This window comes from Lithobates pipiens, unplaced genomic scaffold (genome assembly GCF_037356315.1).
Source record: "Lithobates pipiens isolate NorthernLeopardFrog02 unplaced genomic scaffold, aLitPip1_a1.2 Scaffold_8, whole genome shotgun sequence".
Lineage (NCBI taxonomy): Eukaryota > Metazoa > Chordata > Amphibia > Anura > Ranidae > Lithobates > Lithobates pipiens.
Genome location: NW_027507903.1, coordinates 690390554 through 690410577, shown reverse-complemented (window position 1 = coordinate 690410577; position 20024 = coordinate 690390554). Strand labels below are relative to the sequence as shown.

Here is a 20024-nt window from a genome sequence, read left to right as displayed (position 1 = left end):
ATTTGGATGGGGGCAATATGATGGAGCAATTTTGATGAGGAAATTTTGATGGTGGCAGTATAATTGGGCAATTTTAATAGGGGCATTTTTGGTGGGGGCAATACAATGGGGCATTTTTGATGGGGGTAATATGATGGGGCAATTTTGATGGTGCCATAGGCCGGGGCAGTTATGGGGCAATTTTGGTGGTGGCAGTATCATGGGGCAGCATCTGGAAAAGGTAATTACTTTTTAAACAATGCTAAATGTAAACGATGTCCCTCTTTCTGTGTAGATGTTATACACACACACACATTTGCACATAAACAAGGGATATTATTTACAATTATCATCTTTTATAAAGTAATTTCCTTTTGCAGGAGATTTTTGTATTTCTAGATTTATAATCTTTGTAAATGTAGATAAACTTCCTGCTTCCTGGAGGGGGAGGGGAGGTTTCCATAGCTAAGGGGCGGGAACTTCCTCTGACATTGCTGTTGCTATGGAAACCCGACCTACAACCTATTACACGGCTCGTGCTGCTCTGAGCATGTGTGAGATCTGGAGGTGCATGCTGGGTAACCATGGAATACAGGAAGACATACAGTCTGGCTTCAGATGCCCACACATGAGATGGCGTCGGCCTGCTGGGACTTACAGAAGTAAGAAATCAATGCTGCAAAAATAGAAAGCGGCCCTTGGATTACAGCGTAACCTTTACTAGAATACATGAATCATGAGGATTATAGGGGGAGATTTATCTACAAAGTCACATTTCTCCAGAGCACCACTTTATATATACAAGTGCCATAAAAGCCCCCCTTAGGGGTATTTATTTTGCTTCTAACAAGTTTTTGGATGTGGCACTACTGAGAGGAAATCCTCACCGACTCCATTTCTACAATTACCGGGATAAAGTTGTTAGTTTTCTGTATAAAGTGTATTAATAGCAATTCATTATTGTGCAGCACATTGTTCCAGCACTGAGGTTGTGGTAGTAGCAGACATATATTCTATGTAGTATTTGCTTTGTATTATCATTTTTGTTGTGTAATTATTATTTGGAAGTATCAGGATCAGGTGGTTAGGTGGGTTGTTACATAGTTACACATCCGTATAGTAACACTGGGGTTGTGGTAACACTTACCTCTGTCTGCAGGTAGGTTGTCTGTCTGTGTAATATAGAGCAGAGCTACACTAGTTTGTTATTTAGTGTATAAAATATGTAGAAAGATAAAGAATGAGAGAAAATACAACAAAGACAAAAGGACAGACACAGTCTGGCTGTGAGAATAAAACAGAAATAAACTTTTTCTGAGGATTATCCTGTGACAGGAACATGTCAGGAACATCCGCTATTCACCGGTTAGACCGGCACCATGGGAATCACCCCGTCCATATCTCAGGATCCTCAATTTATGGATGTGGGTGGAGTTTAGCCATCAGCCAATCAACCCTGGGGGGTGTTCCCTGCCCAGCCCACAAGCCGGTCCTGTGTTCTGAAGGAACCAGAGCTAAATGGACCATGAATGGTTCTGATGGATGAGGATTGGATTTCCAACACCGGCATGTCAGTCTGATCCCAACAAGACCAATCAGAGCTTGTCTGGTGTGATCAGACCCCATAGAACCATTCTGGGGGTTCTCCTGGATTCTATCCTCACTACACATACAATGTTATATGTACATGTACCCCAACATGTCTACAATCAGGGGCAATTATTTCCATCTCTCTGCAACTAATATTTTATTCTGTATGAGAGATAAAATAGATTCCTCTGATCTCTGATATAAATCAATGTCTGGCAGACAGTTCGGGGTCTTCTCCCTGTATCGGCCTCGTCCCCTGCTGGGCTTGTAGATGAAATGACTAGGACTTCTCTTTGAGGCTCAGTGAGGTGACAATTTTATATCTACAAGGATGGGGGGATTTTATTGGCATCTAGGGGTCTCTTCTGGTCTAGAGACTCGCTCTGTCCTTCCAGATTCTAATTGAGGACCATCTGTCTATGATTGGTCACTGAATGAAGAGAATATGGAGTCCTGTGCGTCTTCTGCTCTGTTTCAGGTCCGAATTCAGCCCAAAATTCAGACAGAAATCGGACCTGAAATGGTGAATGGAGATGCACCGGACCCCCTGCTGTGACCTGCTGTGACCTCCAGTGTAACCCCAGCCAAAGTCTGATCTCTGATAGTCAGTGGAGGGGGGAGGGGATGGAAGCCAATAACAGTGAGTGACCTGAAGGACTATGATGGGACCTCCCAGTGTAACCGGCCAATCAGAGGTCTGTCTTTGTATAACTTTCATCTAGGTGATATGTCTGGATCCCTCACATAGAAGATTTATACCAGAATCCTGCAGAATATTATATCATTTATAGGATAATTCTCACCTCAGACTCTGCAGAGTACAGCCAGGATCTCTGAGCGTCTCACATAGAAGTTTTATTCCAGAGTCTTCCAGATTATTCTCTGATAAATTCAGTATGGTGAGGGATCGATTATTGATAAGAATGGATCGGAGATCATCCCAGCCGGAGGAAGTCACACCACATCCATTCAACCTGTAGAGACAAATCCAGACACATGATATTATATTATAAGATGAATATGAGGAATTATTCCCATTTAGTGAAAAGTAACATAACATCACTAGAGCGGAATATCAGGATATACAGAATGTTATACAGAGGAAAGATCTTGTTATTAGGGAAGCTGATAAAGGTGAAGCTGTTGTAGTACTTATGTCTACACAGTATAAAGAGGGGGCGCTGTGACAGCTCAGTCACCCCCTTATGTACCCGGTTGTTAAGCAGGACCTCACACAGTGTCTCATACAGGGGCTTCTGAAATTGATAGATAAAGGAAAGGATCTGGGGGGGTTATAAAATAAAACAGCAGAATTTCTGATGTGGATCCCCCAGTGACCCCAATATTCCATCACCTTCCTAAAGTCCACCAATCAGGACTTCCCATTGAAGGTCACCGGATTGTGGCAGGAATAGGATCCCTTATAGAGAATGTAGGGGGAGGGGTGGATATACATTTCCAGCCTTTAGTGCTGAGACTTCTGGGATATATTAGAGATACAAGTACTATATTGGTGGATATTCCACATTTACAATGGGATTCTACATTCACATGGGGGACACTTAACATTAAAGCACTTTATTCTTCCATCCCCCATTCTTTAGTGTCTCCACCAATCAGATATCATCTCCATAAATATAGATCATATACTAGGATGTTACAGGAATTATTACAGAGGATGTAAAGGATGAAGGTTTTTTACCTTAACCACTTCAGCCCCGGAAGGTTTTACCCCCTTAATGACCAGAGCACTTTTTACAATTTGGCACTGCGCTGCTTTATCTGGTGATTGCGCAGTCATGCAATGCTGTATATAAACAACATTTGTGTCCTTTTTTTCCTACAAATAGAGCTTTATTTTGGTGGTGTTTTATCAGCTCTGGGAATTTTATTTTTTGCAATATAAATGAAAAAAAGACAAAAAATATAGAAACAAATATATATTCCTACTTTTTCAATAAACTCAATTTTAGTCAATGTTGGAAAGTAAAGTAGATCGCCTCCAGTCATATATCTGCCAAAATATGCCGATAGTATCACACTGACACTGCATGAGATACAGTGTCAGTGTGATACTATCGGCAAATATAGTTACATAGTTAGTCAGATTGAAAAAAGACACATGTCCATCCAGTTCAACCACAAAAAATAATAATAATAATATCATACAATCCCATATACCCAATTCTATAACCACAGTTGATCCAGAGGAAGGCAAAAAACCCCAGCAGAGCATGATCCAATTTGCTAAAGCAGGGGGAAAAATTCCTTCCTGATCCCCCGGGAGGCAATCGGATTTTCCCCGGATCAACTTTACCTATAAATGTCAGTACCCAGTTATATTATGTACACTTAGGAAATAATCCAGTCCCTTCTTAAAGCAATCCACTGAGCTGGCCATAACCACCTCTGCAGGGAGTCTATTCCACATTTTCACAGATCTTACTGTAAAGAAACCTTTCCGTATTTGGAGATGAAATCTCTTTTCCTCTAGACGTAAAGAGTGCCCCCTTGTCCTCTTTGTTCACTGTAAAGTGAATAACTCAACACCAAGTTCACTATATGGACCCTGTCAGGAATCCGTCCGTTCTATGCGACCGGCTCTCCGTGCGCGCACACGCGTTCGTGTCGCGGGTCGTCGTGGGCACGAGCGCCTTCCGATGCGCGCGGGTGCACGACGGTCGTATGTGCGCGCAGTACACGCACGCACGGGCGAACGTTAGCTCGATTGGCACCAATACCCCTTTTTAAGGACACAGTTGCTGTGGTTCTGTGCTGTCTCGTCTGCAGCTTGTGCCTGAAGTTACCTGTTATCTGCCTGCTACCTACCTGATACCTGACCCGGCTCCGTCTGACCTTGTTGACCTCTCCTGCTCCGACCCCGGCTTGTTTGACCTTTCTTGGACTGTTTTCCTGTTGCCGAACCACCTGCTTGTACCTGATACCTCTGCTGATTCCTGCCTGCTCCTGTGTCTGATACCTTCTCATCCAGAGGATCCATTCCATCCTGATTCCACAGTCTGCAGTCTCCTCCTTGCTACTTCCATACTACAGGGAGTTCCTGCTCCAAAGGATCCTCACCTACCCGGCACCTGTTGCTGCACCCGGCTGGACTCTTCTACCCCGCTGTGCTCCAGTCTCCCTGTCCCCATCCCAGAGAGACCGGAACCAGAGCCGTAAGAGAGATCCCCTTCCACCAAGTCAGACTCAATACCAGACGTCCTTAACAGACCCCTTATATATTTGTACATGTTGATTATATCCCCCTTAATCTCCTCTTCTCAAGAGGGAATAAATTCAGTTCCTCTAATCTTTCCTCATAGCTGATCTCCTCCATGCCTCTTATCAGTTTGGTTGTCCTTCTCTGCACTTTCTCCAGTTCCCTGATATCCTTTTTGAGAACTGGTGCCCAAAACTGAATTGCATTTTCCAGATGAGGTCTTACTAATGATTTGTACAGGGGCAAAATGATATCTCTCTCTCTGGAGTACATACCTCTCTTAATACAGGAAAGGACTTTGCTCGCTTTGGAAACCGCAGCTTGGCATTGCATGCTATTATTGAGCTTATGATCTACCAAAACCCCCAGATCCTTCTCCACTATGGATTCCCCCAGTTGTACTCCCCCTAGCATGTATGATGCATATTCTTAGCCCCCAAGTGCATAACTTTAAATTTCTCAACATTAAACCTCATCTGCCACATAGTCGCCCAATTAGACAGAGCATTGAGGTTGGCTTGTAAATTGGAGACATCCTTTAAGGAGGTTATTGCACTGCATGTCATCTGCAAAGACGGAAATGTTACTTTTGATCCCAGACCCAATATCATTTATAAAGATATTAAAAAGTAAGGGTCCCAGCACTGAACCTTGGGGTACACCACTGATAACTTTAGACTATTCAGAGTAAGAATCAATAGCCACTACTCTCTGAATTCTGTCTTTTAGCCAGTTTTCTATCCATTTACAAGCTGATATTTCCAAACCTGTAGACTTTACCTTACACATGAGCCGTGTGTGCGGAACTGTATCAAACGCTTTTGCAAAATCCAAGTATACCACGTCCACCGCCCCCTTCTGTCCGAGTATACCACGTCCACCGCCACCCTCTGTCCAACTATACCCCATCCACCGCCACCCCTCTGTCCAAGTATACCCCATCCACCGCCACCCCTCTGTCCAAGGTTTTACTTACCTCTTCATAAAAAGAAATCAGGTTTGTCTGACAACTTCTGTCTTTCATGAATCCATGCTGTCTGTTGCTTAAAATATTTTTTTCCTGCAAGAACTCGTCTATGTGGTCTTTTATTAATCTCTCCAGTATCTTCACAACTATAGAACTTAAGCTAACAGGTCTATAGTTACTTGGTAAAGACTTTGTTCCCTTTTTAAATATAGGCACCACAATGGCCCTGCACCAATCCAGTGTTACTATTCCTGTCATTAATGAGTCCCTAAAAATTTGATACAATGGCTTTGAAATTACAGAGCTCAATTCTTTTAGGATCCGTGGGTGGATGCCATCAGGTCCAGGTGCTTTACCTACCTTTATTCTGTCCAAATATTTCTGGACCATATCACTTTTGAGCCATTGTGGATTTGGGGTTGTGTCACCACCACCCCCATTATAGACATGAGCTCCTCCATGCTCCTTTGTATACACAGAGCTGAAGAAAGTATTTAATAAGTTAGCCTTCTCTTTGTCCCCAGTCAACCACTCCAGATTATTGTGTAAAGGGGCTACATGCTCAGACCTGACCTTTTTTACTATTAATATATCTGAAGAATTTTTGGGGGTTTGTCCTACTATCTTTGGCAGATATATGACTGGAGATGATCTACTTTACTTTCCAACATACGGGATACCAGCTGAAAGGCAGCCAGGTGATTTACAGACGGATACTGCAGTGGATGCCTACACCGTGATTCTCGGGTGACTGCGGTGCTGATATACATATTAACACTCACTGACCAGCATCTGACTTGAGTTTCCTTTTAAAATAGCAGCTGATAATCTTATCTGTTTATTCACATCAGAGACTAGTAATGTCATTCTGCCTTGCTACTTTGTCTGCCTAAATAAACAAAGGAGATAACTCGTTGCCAGTTGTTGAAACATTATAAGTCGGCCTGCCGCTTTGGAATGTGCATTGGAATTGTGGTGAAGTGATTAAATAGAAGGATGTTACAATTAAATGCCACGGATTGGATGGGATTTCCTACTGTGCATTGGCTTTTTCTATTGTTACACTATTGTAGATTGTTTAACCTTTCCAGCACCAAGGGATGGAGACATGTGACTATCATAGCAATATTATTAGCACTAACTACAGATAAGATTTGTCTGAATTGAACACGTCATTTTTCAGCTATCTACCTCATTCCCTCTCTCCCTTCCCCCACTCAATATCGATTTAGTTCATTGATTAACCGTTTAGTTATTGAAAGAAATAGGGAATTTTAACCCTGTAATATTCAGTAGGTAATCTAATACATGGGTTGCAATGGACTAAAGCAATTTGTCCGGACCTGAGTAGTGTTTTGTGTTTTATGTATGTCCTGTTTGTCTTATTGTCTGTGGGTACACAATTAATTATATTAGATTGAGAACCATTACTTTTATGAACTGCACACGTTTTTTTTTCTATTTTTGATACTTTAATAAAATTGGTTGTTATTCAAACTGGAATCAATTCATTTAGATCTATTTATTGTTGCCATTAGAAACCCCTTGTTAGCCTGCTCTTAGCGGGCTAAAGTTCTCTTTTTTCTATATCTCCTGTACCATGCCCATAGCTTCTGACATGTCCTGTACCATGCCCGCAGCCTCTACATCTCCTGTACCATGCCCGCAGCCTATGACATCTTCTGTACCATGCCCACAGTCTCTGCCATATTGACATCTTTTGTACCATGCCCACAGCCTCTGCCATATTGACATCTTCTGTACCATGCCCAAAGCCCCTACATCTCCTGTACCATGCCCGCAGCCTATGACATCTTCTGTACCATGCCCACAGCCTCTGACATTTCCTGTACCATGCCCGCAGCCTCTGCCATCCTGACATCTCCTGTACCATCCCCACAGCCTTGACATCTTTTGTACCATGCCCACAGCCTTTGACATCTCCTGTACCACGACCACAGCCTCTGACATCTCCAGTACCATGCCCGCAGGGTCTGCCATCTTGACATCTTTTGCACCATGCCAACAGCCCCTACATCTCCTGTACCATGCCCGCAGCTTATGACATCTCCTGTACCATGCCCACAGCCTCTGTCATATGCTATACCATGCCCACAGCCTCTAAAATCTCCTGTACCATGCCCACAGCCTCTGACATCTCCAGTACTATGCCCAAAGCCTCTCCCATCTTGACATCTTCTGTACCATGCCCACAGCCTCTGACATCTCCTGTACTATGCCCAAAGCCTCTGCTATCTTGACATCTTCTGTACCATGCCACTGCCTCTGACATCTCCTGTATCATGCCCACAGCCTCTGCCATACTGACATCTTCTGCACCATGCCCACAGCCTCCGACATCTCCTGTACCATGCCCACAGCCTCTTACATCTTCTGTACCATGCCCACAGCCTCTGACATTTCTCGTACCATGCCCATAGCCTCTGACATCTTGACATCTTCTGTACTATGCCCACAGCCTTGACATGTCAGCCGGCAGCTTTGGAATATGCATTGGAAGTGTGGTGAAGTGATTAAATAGAAGGCTGTTACAATTAAATGCCACGGATTGGACGGGATTTCCTACTGTGCATTGGCTTTTTCTATCGTTACACTATTGTACATTGTTTAACCTTTCCAGCACCAAGGGATGGAGACATGTGACATCATAGCAATATTATTAGCACTAACTACAGATAGGATTTGTCTTAATTGAACACATCATTTTTCAGCTATCTACCTCAACCCCTCTCTCCCTTCCCCCACTCAATATTGATTTAGTTCATTGATTAACCGTTTAGTTATTGGAAGAAATAGGGAACTTTGACCCTGTAATATTCATTAGGTAATCTAATACGTGGGTTGCAATGGACTAAAGCAATTTGTCCGGACCCAAGTAGTGTTTTGTGTTGTTTTATGTATGTCCTGTTTGTCTTATTGTCTGTGCGTACACAATTAATTATATTAGATTGAGAACCATTATTTTTATGAACTGCACAGGATTTTTCTATTTTTGATACTTTAATAAAATTGGTTTGTTATTTAAACTGGAATCAATTAATTTAGATCTATTTATTGTTGCCATTAGTAACCCCTTGTTATCTTGCTCTTAGCGGACTAATGTTCTCTTTTTTCTATATCTCCTGTACCATGCCCACAGCCTCTGCCATCTCCTGTACCATGCCCGCAGCCTCTGACATCTCCAGTACTATGCCCGCAGCCTCTGCCAACTTGACATCTTCTGCACCATGCCCACAGCCTCTGATATCTCCTTTACTATGCCTGCAGCCTCTGCCATCTTGATATATTCTGCACCATGCCCACAGCCTCCAATATTTCCTGTACCATGCCCACAGCCTCTGACATCTTCTGTACTATGCCCACAGCCTCTGCCTTCTTGACATCTCCTGTACCATGACCACAGCCTCTGCCATTTTGACATAGTCTGTACCATGCCCACAGCCTCTGACATCTGCTTTACCATACCCACAGCCTCTGACATTTCCTGTACCATGCCTGCAGCCTCTGACATCTTCTGTACCATGCCCACAGCCTCTGACATTTCCTGTACCATGCCCACAGCCTCTGCCATCTTGATGTAGTCTGTACCATGCCCACAGACTCTGACATCTGCTTTACCATGCCCACAGCCTCTGACAACTTCTGTACCATGCCCACAGCCTCTGCCATCTTGACATCTCCTGTACCATGCCCACAGCCTCTGACATCTCCTTTACCATGCCCACAGCCTCTGACATCTGCTTTACCATACCCACAGCCTCTGACATTTCCTGTACCATGCCTGCAGCCTCTGACATCTTCTGTACCATGCCCACAGCCTCTGACATTTCCTGTACCATGCCCACAGCCTCTGCCATCTTGATGTAGTCTGTACCATGCCCACAGACTCTGACATCTGCTTTACCATGCCCACAGCCTCTGACAACTTCTGTACCATGCCCACAGCCTCTGCCATCTTGACATCTCCTGTACCATGCCCACAGCCTCTGACATCTCCTTTACCATGCCCACAGCCTCTGACATCTCCTTTACCATGCCCACAGCCTCTGACATCTCCAGTACCATGTCCACAGCCTCTGACATCTTGACATCTGCACCATGCTCACAGCCTCTGACATCTCCTGTACCATGCCGACAACCTCTGACATCTTGACATCTTCTGTACCATGCCCATAGCCTCTGAAATTTCCTGTACCATGCCCGCAGCCTCTGCCATCTTGACATATTCTGTACCATGCCCACAGCCTTGACATCTCCTGTACCATGCCCACAGCCTCTGACATCTCCTGTACCATGCCCGCAGCCTCTATCATCTCGTATACGATGCCCACAGCCTCTGCCATCTTGACATCTTCTGTACCATGCCCGCAGCCTCTATCATCTCCTATACGATGCCCACAGCCTCTGCCATCTTGACATTTTCTGTACCATGCCCGCAGCCTCTGCATCTTGACATGTTCTGTACCATGCCCACAGCCTCTGACATCTCCTGTACCATGCCCACAGCCTCTGACATCTCCTGTACCATGCCCACAGCCTCTGACATCTCCAGTACCATGTCTGGAGGCTCTGCCATCTTGACATCTTTTGCACCATGCCCACAGCCCCTACCTCTCCTGTACCATGCCCACAGCTTTTGACATTTCCTGTACCATGCCTGCAGCCTCTGCCATCCTGACATCTTCTGTACCATGCCCCCAGCCTTGACATCTCCTGTACCATGCTTGAAGCCTCAGACATCTCCTGTACAATACCCACAGCCTCTGACATCTCCTGTTCCATGTACTTAACCATGCCCACAGCCTCTCACATCTCCTGTACCATGACCACAGCCTCTAATTTCTTGACATCTTTTATTACATGCCCGCAGCCTCTGACATCTCCTGTTCCATTCCCGCAGCCTCTGACATCTCCTGTACCATGCACACAGCTTCTGCCATCTTGACATGTTCTGTACCATGCCTGCATCCTCTGACATCTCCTGTACCATTCCCACAGCCTCTGAAGTCTCCTGTACCATGCCCATAGCCCCTGACATCTCCTGTACCATGCCTGCAGCCTCTGACATCTCCTGGACCATGCCTGCAGCCTCTGACATCTCCTGTACCATGCCCACAGCTTCTGCCATCTTGACATCCTCTGTACAATGCGCACAGCCTCTGACATTTCCTGTAAAATGCCCATAGCCTCTGACATCTCCTTTACCATGCCCACTGCCTCTGCCATCTTGACACCTTCTGTACCATGCCCACAGCCTCTGACTTCTCTTGTACCATGCCTGCAGCCTCTGCCATCTCCTTTATAATTGTTAATTATGTTCCTTTGTGCCGTGGGTATACTCCTCCTATGGTGTACTACAATGGAAAAATCCCAGTGACAATATTTAATTTAACAGGGCACTGTGTCCTCTGAATTAATTTGTGCCGTGAGTGCACCCCGCTTACTGGGTATTACAGTAAGTGAATCAGTGACTATATTTAAGAGTGTTGCATCCCCTGAATCAAAATGTGTGTCCCTCCCATCCTTAGAAAGGGTACTTGCAAATAGTAGAAAACATTTTTTTTAAAAGTATGTGAAAAATGTAGTAGATAGTGATACGTATCTAAGATCAATATCTAATGACCTATTTGCAACCATAAACAACCATTATACATACATGCATACCTCTAATATACTGTATAATCAATAGATGATAAACAGTTGACTGTACAAGGATGCATACATATGGTAATGTGCCTAACTAAAGCAAGGGAGGTGACATTTTTTTTCTATATAAATAGACCCAAAAAGTTTTTTTCAAAAAGTGACTTGTGCAGACTTTCTGTAGTTGTTCCAAAGGTGGAAAGAGCTCCCGGTGCACTTTTCTGTGAAAATAAATGATATTGCGCTCACCAGATACCCTGCCCCTGCAGGGGTAGATTCGTCCCTGTGCCACTCTGGTGTTTCCCTGGGAGTTTAATTTCTCATCCACTGGTATAAATGCCTCATTCATATGTTCAACAAAAGAGAAGAATATCCATGGTGTAGTATGTCTTCGTGAACAATTTATTTAGAAAATAAAACTACTCACATGTAGCAAAGATTAAAAACCACAATATAAGAAAACCACGCCATCCGCTGTAGTTTGTTATGGAGAGGTTACGTCCTATGGCCACTCCCTACGTGTTTCGTCATCAGGACGTCATCTGGAGGGGCCATATTGGTGCACCTCTCTGCTTATATAGGGTGCAGTGATCCACTCATGCGTGGGATCGATCCACGCCATCTTTGTTGGGGGAGCCTATCAGTTCTATGTACTCATCCGATCTCCTGTACCATGCCCACAGCCTGTGACATCCTGTTGTATATCATGTCTGGAGTCTGGATAGGAATCAACAGTGGAACACCGCCGGGATGGGGGTCATGGGAGAAGTCAGACTTGTGTGTGGACTTCGGAGAGGATAGTATAGGAAACCAGAACTTAGTGTATTCTTTCTGTGGAAGGTCATCTTTGGTTATCAGAGTCCCCCCACTTTCCCAGAGTCCCAGGTGTCCCCCTTAATGATTGCTCCACTTTTAGCACTTATAACTGGAATTTTATATATATATATATATATATATATATATATATATATATATATGTATATATATATATATACAGAAAATTGAGTACCTGTATGAGTATGGCACCAGGACAGGGTCAGGGCAGCTTGGCTTCTTTTCACCATCCAGTGGCTACTGATCAAGGATGCATGCATGGTCCTGTCAACATTTTAGGAGGCCACAAGGATGATGAGCAGCAACCATGCATGCATGCATCAGTGACATTGTCCCTCTAGTCTAGCACATGCTTTGTGGAATCATGGACAGGTCACTTGAGACAGAACAGCGGGAGAAAGAGAAAGACTTCCTTTCCTTTCAAGGCCCCCTTTTTCCAGATAGCATTCCTGTGGGCCCACCAAACACACAGGAAAAAGAGGAGGAGGATTGTGTCAGCATGGATGTTGAGGATAACATGCAGCAGTCTTCAGCAGATGGTTTTCAGTCCCCAGAAACCCAGTTGTACATGGCTGGGAGGAGGTAGTTACTGATAATGTGATAATTAGTGACCCAGAGGACTCAGAATCAAATGCTTCTGCAAACGTATGTTGCATGGCCTCCCTGATTCTGCAAGGTTTGCAAAAGGACCCAAGGATTTGTGGTATTAAGGAGAGGGATCATTACTGGCTGGCAACCCTTCTTGATCCATGTTACAAGGGTAGGAGGGAGCAGAGCATGAAACATCTTCAGGAGGTCTTAAATAAAAGTTTGTGTAATGCATTTCCAGACCCTGGGAGGTTTCCATCCTGGTGCTGGACAATCTGTTTCTGAGGCTTTGTTCGGTCAGAGGAAGAGCGGTGGAGAAGGTGGCCGGCTAACTGATGCCTTTAAACAATTTTTCAGTCCTCAGTGCCAAGTTCTGATAGGTTCCAGCAACTATCATCAGCATCTGCATTATATGGGGCAGGAATATCTAGGGGCAAGAGCAGACTTGGAGACCTTTCCGAGCATCCACTAGGTTAATGGGTCTTGAGGTTGGACCACTGGCCAGAACTTGCTCAATATGCAATCAAGCTACACAGACTCCATTGATAGGCTCACATTTATAAAAAAATACTCAGTCCTGGATCAGCAGCTATCAAGCACCTGATGCTGATGTAACTGATTAAATTTGCTATTGTCAGGGCTCTGCTCGCGCTTTGCTGGTGAATCTTCGTGCGCCATTATGCAACCCAAGAATCGGCGCGTGTGTGCGCCAGTATGCACCCCAAGTGCACTCGCATGCACAACGGATGCGTGTGCACGCTAGTGCGGTTTGCACCAGTGGCCCTATTTAAAGTTACAGCTGCATTTGTTCAGTGCTGTTTGTCTGCAGCTTGTACCTGAGACTCCTGTTACCTGTTCATCTGATTGCTATCACTGACCCGACTTATGTCGGACTCTGCTGATCTCTTCTGCCCCGATCCCCGCCTGCCTGACCCTGTTTATGCACTGCCTATTTGATGCTGAACCTTTGCTAGCCTATGACCTTGCCTTTGCCTGCTATTACTGCCCGATTGCCTATCTGCTCTGACCGGCTTGTCTGACCAGCCCTCTGCTTGTTCCAAGTGTGCTTAGTCTATCCAGGATCTGCTGCCACTGTTCCTGTGCCTTCTTCCACCCGGCTTGCTGTTCATCCTCCTGCTCTGCCAACTTCTGCCAGCCTCTGCCAGTTTCTGCAGTTCCAGCCATCTGGAGGACCATCTCCACTGCCTGCATCAGCTGCTGCATCCAGCTCAGACACTCCTACCTCGCTGCACTCATGGGACCACTGTCTTCACTCCAGTGGGCCCTGAACCAGAGTCGTAAGAGAAGTCTTCTTCCACCAAGTCAGGCTCACCACCCAGGTACCTAACAGTACAAACAGCCATGACTGAGCCTGCGGAAGAAGCTTCTGCTATGAAGGAGATCTGTTCACTAGAGATGGACGAACTTCCGACGGGACGTTTCGCGAATGCGAACTGTGAACGCGGATGAAAGTTTGCAAACAGCAAAGACGCCAGCACTGTGATATAGAGCACTGACACCAGCACCAAGATATAGAGCACTGACACCAGCACCGTGATATAGAGCACTGACACCAGCACCGTGATAGAGAGCACTGACACCAGCACCGTGATAGAGAGCACTGACACCAGCACAAGATAGAGCACTGACACCAGCACGAGATAGAGAGCACTGACAGCAGCACTGATACAAGCAACTCACTGCTGGGCCCCAAAAATATGACACCGCTCAACCTCTTCAAATAGGAGGGTACGGGCATATAGTATGGTGTGCTTTTTTTGTACAAGGAAGTGAGCCAAATGTAGAAAAAAGGTCTGTGTGCTCAATTAAATAAATAATTTTTAGAGATATACATGGTCTACTGGTCACGTGTGTTGAATTCCTCCGAGATCCATGCCTAGAGTGCACTGACACTAGCACCGTGATATAGAGCACTGACACCAGCACCGTGATAGAGAGCACTGACACCACACCAGCACCGAGATAGAGAGCACTGACACCACACCAGCACCATAATAGAGAGCACTGACACCAGCACCGAGATAGAGAGCATTGACACCAGCACCAGCACCGTGATAGAGAGCACTGACATGAGCACCGAGATAGAGAGCACTGAGACCACACCAGCACCGTGAGAGAGCACTGGCAGCAGCACTGTGATAGAGAGCACTGAGACCAGCACTGTGATATAGAGCACTGACACCAGCACCATGATATAGAGCTCTGACACCAGCATGAGATAGAGAGCACTGACATCAGCACTGATACCAGCAACTCGCTGCTGGGCCCCAAAAATATGACACCGCTCAACCTCTTCAAACAGGAGGGTACGGGCATATAGTATGGTGTGCTTTTTTTGTATAAGGAAGTGAGCCAAATGTAGAAAAAAGGTCTGTGTGCTCGATTAAATAAATCATTTATAGAGATATACATGGTCTACTGGTCACGTGTGTTAAATTCCTCCGAGATCCATGCCTCATTCATTTTTAGAAATGTGAGGTAGTCGACACTGTTGTGAGCTAGGCGAGTGCGCTTATCGGTCATGATCCTGCCTGCTGCTCTGAACGTCCTTTCGGACTGGACACTGGACGAGGGGCAAGCCAACAGTTCCATTGCAAATTAGGCTAGCTCTGGCCAGAGGTCAAGCCCGCCCACCCAGTAGTCCAGGGGTTCATCACTCCTCAGAGCGTCCACATCGGCCGTTAACCTGATGTAGTCAGACACTTGTCGGTCTAGGCATTCCCTGATGCTGGATCCGGATAACACCTGTCGATGGGTCGGCTGAAAGAATGACCTCATATCAGAAGTCACCAACACATCTTCAAACCACCCTCTTCTTGCAGGCTCTGTTGGATTGGTACCCGCAACTCTTTCTCTGGGAGTGGGAATTGCTCCACTGCCAGCGCACACAAAAGCAAAATGCATTTCTCGAAGCAAGGCCTGGAAGTGCTCCATTCTGACAGCCCTCTTTTGTGTTTGTACCGGGGGTCTAAGTACGTTGCCACCCAGTACTGGTCCTTGACCCTTATGATTTTTATACGGGGGTCCCTGTTAAAACACTGGAGCATGAAGGCCCCCATTTGCACTAAACTGGAAGCGATGTGGTGGCCAGGCTCCTGCTCATCATCCAGAATAATGTTGTCCTCCTCTTTCTCCTCTCCCCATCCACGCACAACAACAGGGATCCCAGAAAGGTTTAAAGCATGCTCTTCTTGCTCCTCCTCATCTGCCCCGGCACCATCCTCCTCTGACTCCTCTTCAGACTTCTGTTGTTGACTTGTCTCAGATAGAGTAGCCCCCCATTCATTCAATTCATCCAGCATTGCGACTTCCTCATCTTCCTGCTCCTCCATGGCTTGATCAATGGCACGATGCAACGCAAGCTCCATAAAGAAGGCATAAGGTACCATGTCACTGATGGGGCCATGGCTGCAACTGACCAGTTTTGGTGATCTCATCAAATGGCTGCAGCATGAGCAGCCACTGGCGCGGTGAAAAAAACCCCAGCTCCCCAGAACCTGTTCTGCCGCAGAGTTCATACAGGTAGACGTTAACTGCACGTTTCTGCTGGAGCAGCCTATCAAGCATATAGAAGGTTGAGTTCCATCGCGTCGGGCAATCGCAAATAAGACGTCTGACTGACAGATTGTGTCGCCGCTGAATGTCAGCAAGGCGAGCCATGGCCATGTAAGATCTTCTGAAATGGGCCAAGATTTTCCTTGCCTGCCGCAAGATGTCCTGGACCCAAGGGTATTTGACACTGAATCGCTGCTTGACCAAGTTTAAGACGTGTGCCATGCATGGCACGTGCAGAATTTTTCCCTGTTTCAATGCACTAAGATGGCTGGCACCTTTGTCACACACCACTTTACCAACTGTCAAATTGAGCAGTGTTAGTCACTGATCTGCCTGTGAACGTAAAGCTGAAAGGAGTGCCGGGCCAGTGTGGCTCTTGGCTTCCAGGCACAACAGACGCAGCACAGCATGGCAACGTCTCCCCCGGCATGTCAAATAGGTTCTGGGGAGCTTGGGTGATGCAGTGTAAGAGACACTAGCAGCAGAAAAGGAGGAGTCAGCCAAGGATGAGAGGGAGGAGGATGGAGGAGGAGGAGAAGAAGAGCCAGGCCTGCATGCAATCCGTGGCGGTAAAACCAAATCTACACAGGTGTCACGGGTTACATGCTTGACGGCCATCAGAAGGTTCACCCAGTGGGCAGTAATAGTGATATACCTTCCCTGCCCGTTTTTGCTAGGCCACGTGTCTGTGGTCAGATGTATCTTGGCACAGACACTGTGTGCCAGAGATACATTCACTTACCGCTGAACATGGCCATAGTGTTGGGCTTACCGCGACTTATGTGTTGACTGCAAAGATTGCAGATGGCAACGCTATTGTCAACAGCGGACACGTTAAAAAAAAGTCCACATTGCAGAGCCATGTGCCGGCATCCTGGGAGCGCCAGATGTGACCGTACATGGTTGATGACTCGCTCCTGATACATTAGCAGTCTGCTTTGTCCCTCCTGTGCAATCTAAGTTCTTCCTGCTTCTCCTCCCTATCTGCTGGTCCACATCTTCCTCTGAACTCCCCTCTTCTTCCTCTCTTGTGGGCACCCACATCACATGGCATCACTAGACAAGTCATCAACGTCACCTTCCCCACCACTATAATTAGAGATCTTGGAGTAGGCAGCAACAGCGGGGACAAACCTCCACCTTGGGCTGATCTGGGTACTGTCGTCAGACTGCTGAGTGGCGGTTGTTGCTACCTCCTCTTCCTGATACAATGCCAAGAGTGGCTGCACATCAGAAATGTCTTGATATGGATTAGAAAATAATTCCTGTGACTCAAGCAGAAGGTATATGGTGGTGGTGGTGTTGGTGGTAGTGTCTTTGGGGGTGCACATAGCAGAGAGTGAAGAGGGTGCAGATCGAGAGGATGAGGAGGGTACATAAGAGTAAGGCTGAGTGAGCCACTCAACCAAGTCTGGTGCGTCCTTTGACATAATCGCACGCACCTTCTGCAATTTGCTACTTTGGCTCAAGTCTGTTGCTCCTGCCCTACCCCTACCACCCCTGCGGAAGGGCCTGCCTCTTCCTCTGCCTGTCATTTTTTAAATGACCCTGTGACAAAAGTCTCTAGAGAAGTGCAGTATGTATGTGGAAGAAGGTATATAACACCCGCTTCAATCTTTCGTTTTCGGGGGCCACTGGTCTATCACACCGGTTATAATACTTTTTTTAATTGCGTTTGTCGCTCTTTGTAGTATCGCTGCAGAACCCCTCAGCAGTCATAATGCTGCACAGTGGAAATGCACTATACTATGCTTTCTATATGTGCAAGTATTTTATACGTGTTTTACACACCTATTTACTGCATACCAAATAGTACACCTATACCAGTCCTTACAAGGACCTTTGTGAACCTAGTAGCTAGTAATTTGCAGACTGTACCTCAGTCCCTACACTGATAAAGAACTGCTGCAGAATAGGGCAGTAATCTGCAGCAGTGCACCACAACCCTATATATTGTACACTTATACCAGTCCTTACAAGGACCTTTGTGGACCTAGTAGCTAGTGTTTTGCAGACTGTACCTCAGTCCCTACACTGATAAAGGACTGCTGCAGAATAGGGCAGCAGTCAAGTATAATATTCTTTCTATATTTGGAAGAAAGTATATTATACGTGTACAACCCTATATACTGTACACCTATACCAGTCCTTAAAAGGACCTCTGTGGACCTAATAGTAATAGCTAGTGATTAAACTGACTGTCCCTGCTGCACATAGCGTCCTTTCCCTCCCTGCACTGACAAAAGACAGGCTGCTGCAATCACCAGCACAGCAGTGCACTGAACCCTATATACTGTACACCTATACCGGTCCTTAAAAGGACCTTTGTGGACCTAATAGTAATAGCTAATGCACTCAACCCTATATAGTGTACTACACCTATACCATACCAGTCCTTAAAAGGACTTTTGTGGACCTAATAGCTAGCGATTTGTGTCACTACAGTCTCTCCCTGCTCCACACAGCAACCTCTCCCTATAATGACATAAGACAATGTAAAATGGCTGCCAGATCAGGTCTATTTATAAGGTTGGCGGAATGTCCAATTGTCCATGTGCTGAAATGTCTCAATTGGCTGTCCTGTACCCCATGATGGATATGTCCGCTGGGCAAACAGCAGCAATAGTCCGCCAATCGGACGAATCACGAACACGCAAAATTTGCAAAGAAACGACCGCCGGGCGAACATTTCGGCCATCCCTACTGTTCACATCTTGTGGCTCTCACTTAGGCCATGAAATCTCTCCAGGAAGGATACACCAGATTGGAAGAGCGGGCTCAGCATCTTTCTGGTTCCAGTCCCATGGTCACTGCACCTCCTTCGCTTCCTGCTCAAACCACTTCCCAGCCTGCAGTGATGATGCTCCCATCTGAACCAAGGGTGCCTATCCCAAAAGGATTCTCGGGGGCCGTTCTAAGTTCCGGGCTTTCCGAAATGCCTGCCAGCTGTATTTTGCTCTCCAACCCAGGACTTTTTCTTAGGAAGATACCAAGGTGGGATTCACGATTTCTCTGCTGCAAGGGGAGGCTCAGACCTGGGCCCATCATCTCCTGGAAGCAGACAGTCCCTTCCTTCTTTTTTAAGGCCATGGCACAGCTGTATGAAGATCCCCAGAAAACTGCTACAGCTGAATGTGCCCTATCTGCGCTCCAGCAGGGCCGCAGAGAGGCCGAGGACTACATTACATTCACCCAGTGGAATGAGTCAGCTCTGAGACACCAGTTCCGCATGGGCCTCTCGGAAGGACTTAAAGATGAACTTGCTCATGTTGGTACCCCAGATTCCCTGGAAAGTCTGATCACACCCGCCATCCAAATTGACCACTGGCTTCGGGAACGCTGATCTGAACATTCCTCACAACTCCATCACCCGGCTTGGATGACTGCAAGGGTCCCTACTCCTGCCACCCGCTACCCACCTGCTCCGCAGGGGGGTTCTGCCTGCTCCTGTCACCGATGAGCCAATGCAGCTTGGACTTATGCGACACACCTGGTCTCCGGAAGAACGTGCTCATTGCCGGCAGTTGAACTTGTGCCTCTACTGTGGTGGGTCCGGACATTATGTGAATAACTACCCTGCTAAGATATGTAAGTTCCTCTCCTCTG

At 46.2% G+C, this 20024-nt stretch overlaps 1 protein-coding gene across 10 annotated transcripts in view; it reads right to left on the bottom strand.

The window, feature by feature from the left end:
* Positions 1 to 20024, bottom strand: part of LOC143963519 (NACHT, LRR and PYD domains-containing protein 3-like) — a 190255-nt gene that overhangs the window by 12420 nt on the left and 157811 nt on the right. For all 10 annotated transcript variants that reach the window (XM_077473187.1, XM_077473188.1, XM_077473181.1 and 7 more), the window contains one exon: positions 2373 to 2543. In XM_077473187.1, coding sequence (XP_077329313.1) covers positions 2373 to 2543 — 171 coding nt within the window. The remainder of the gene's footprint in view (positions 1 to 2372; positions 2544 to 20024) is intronic.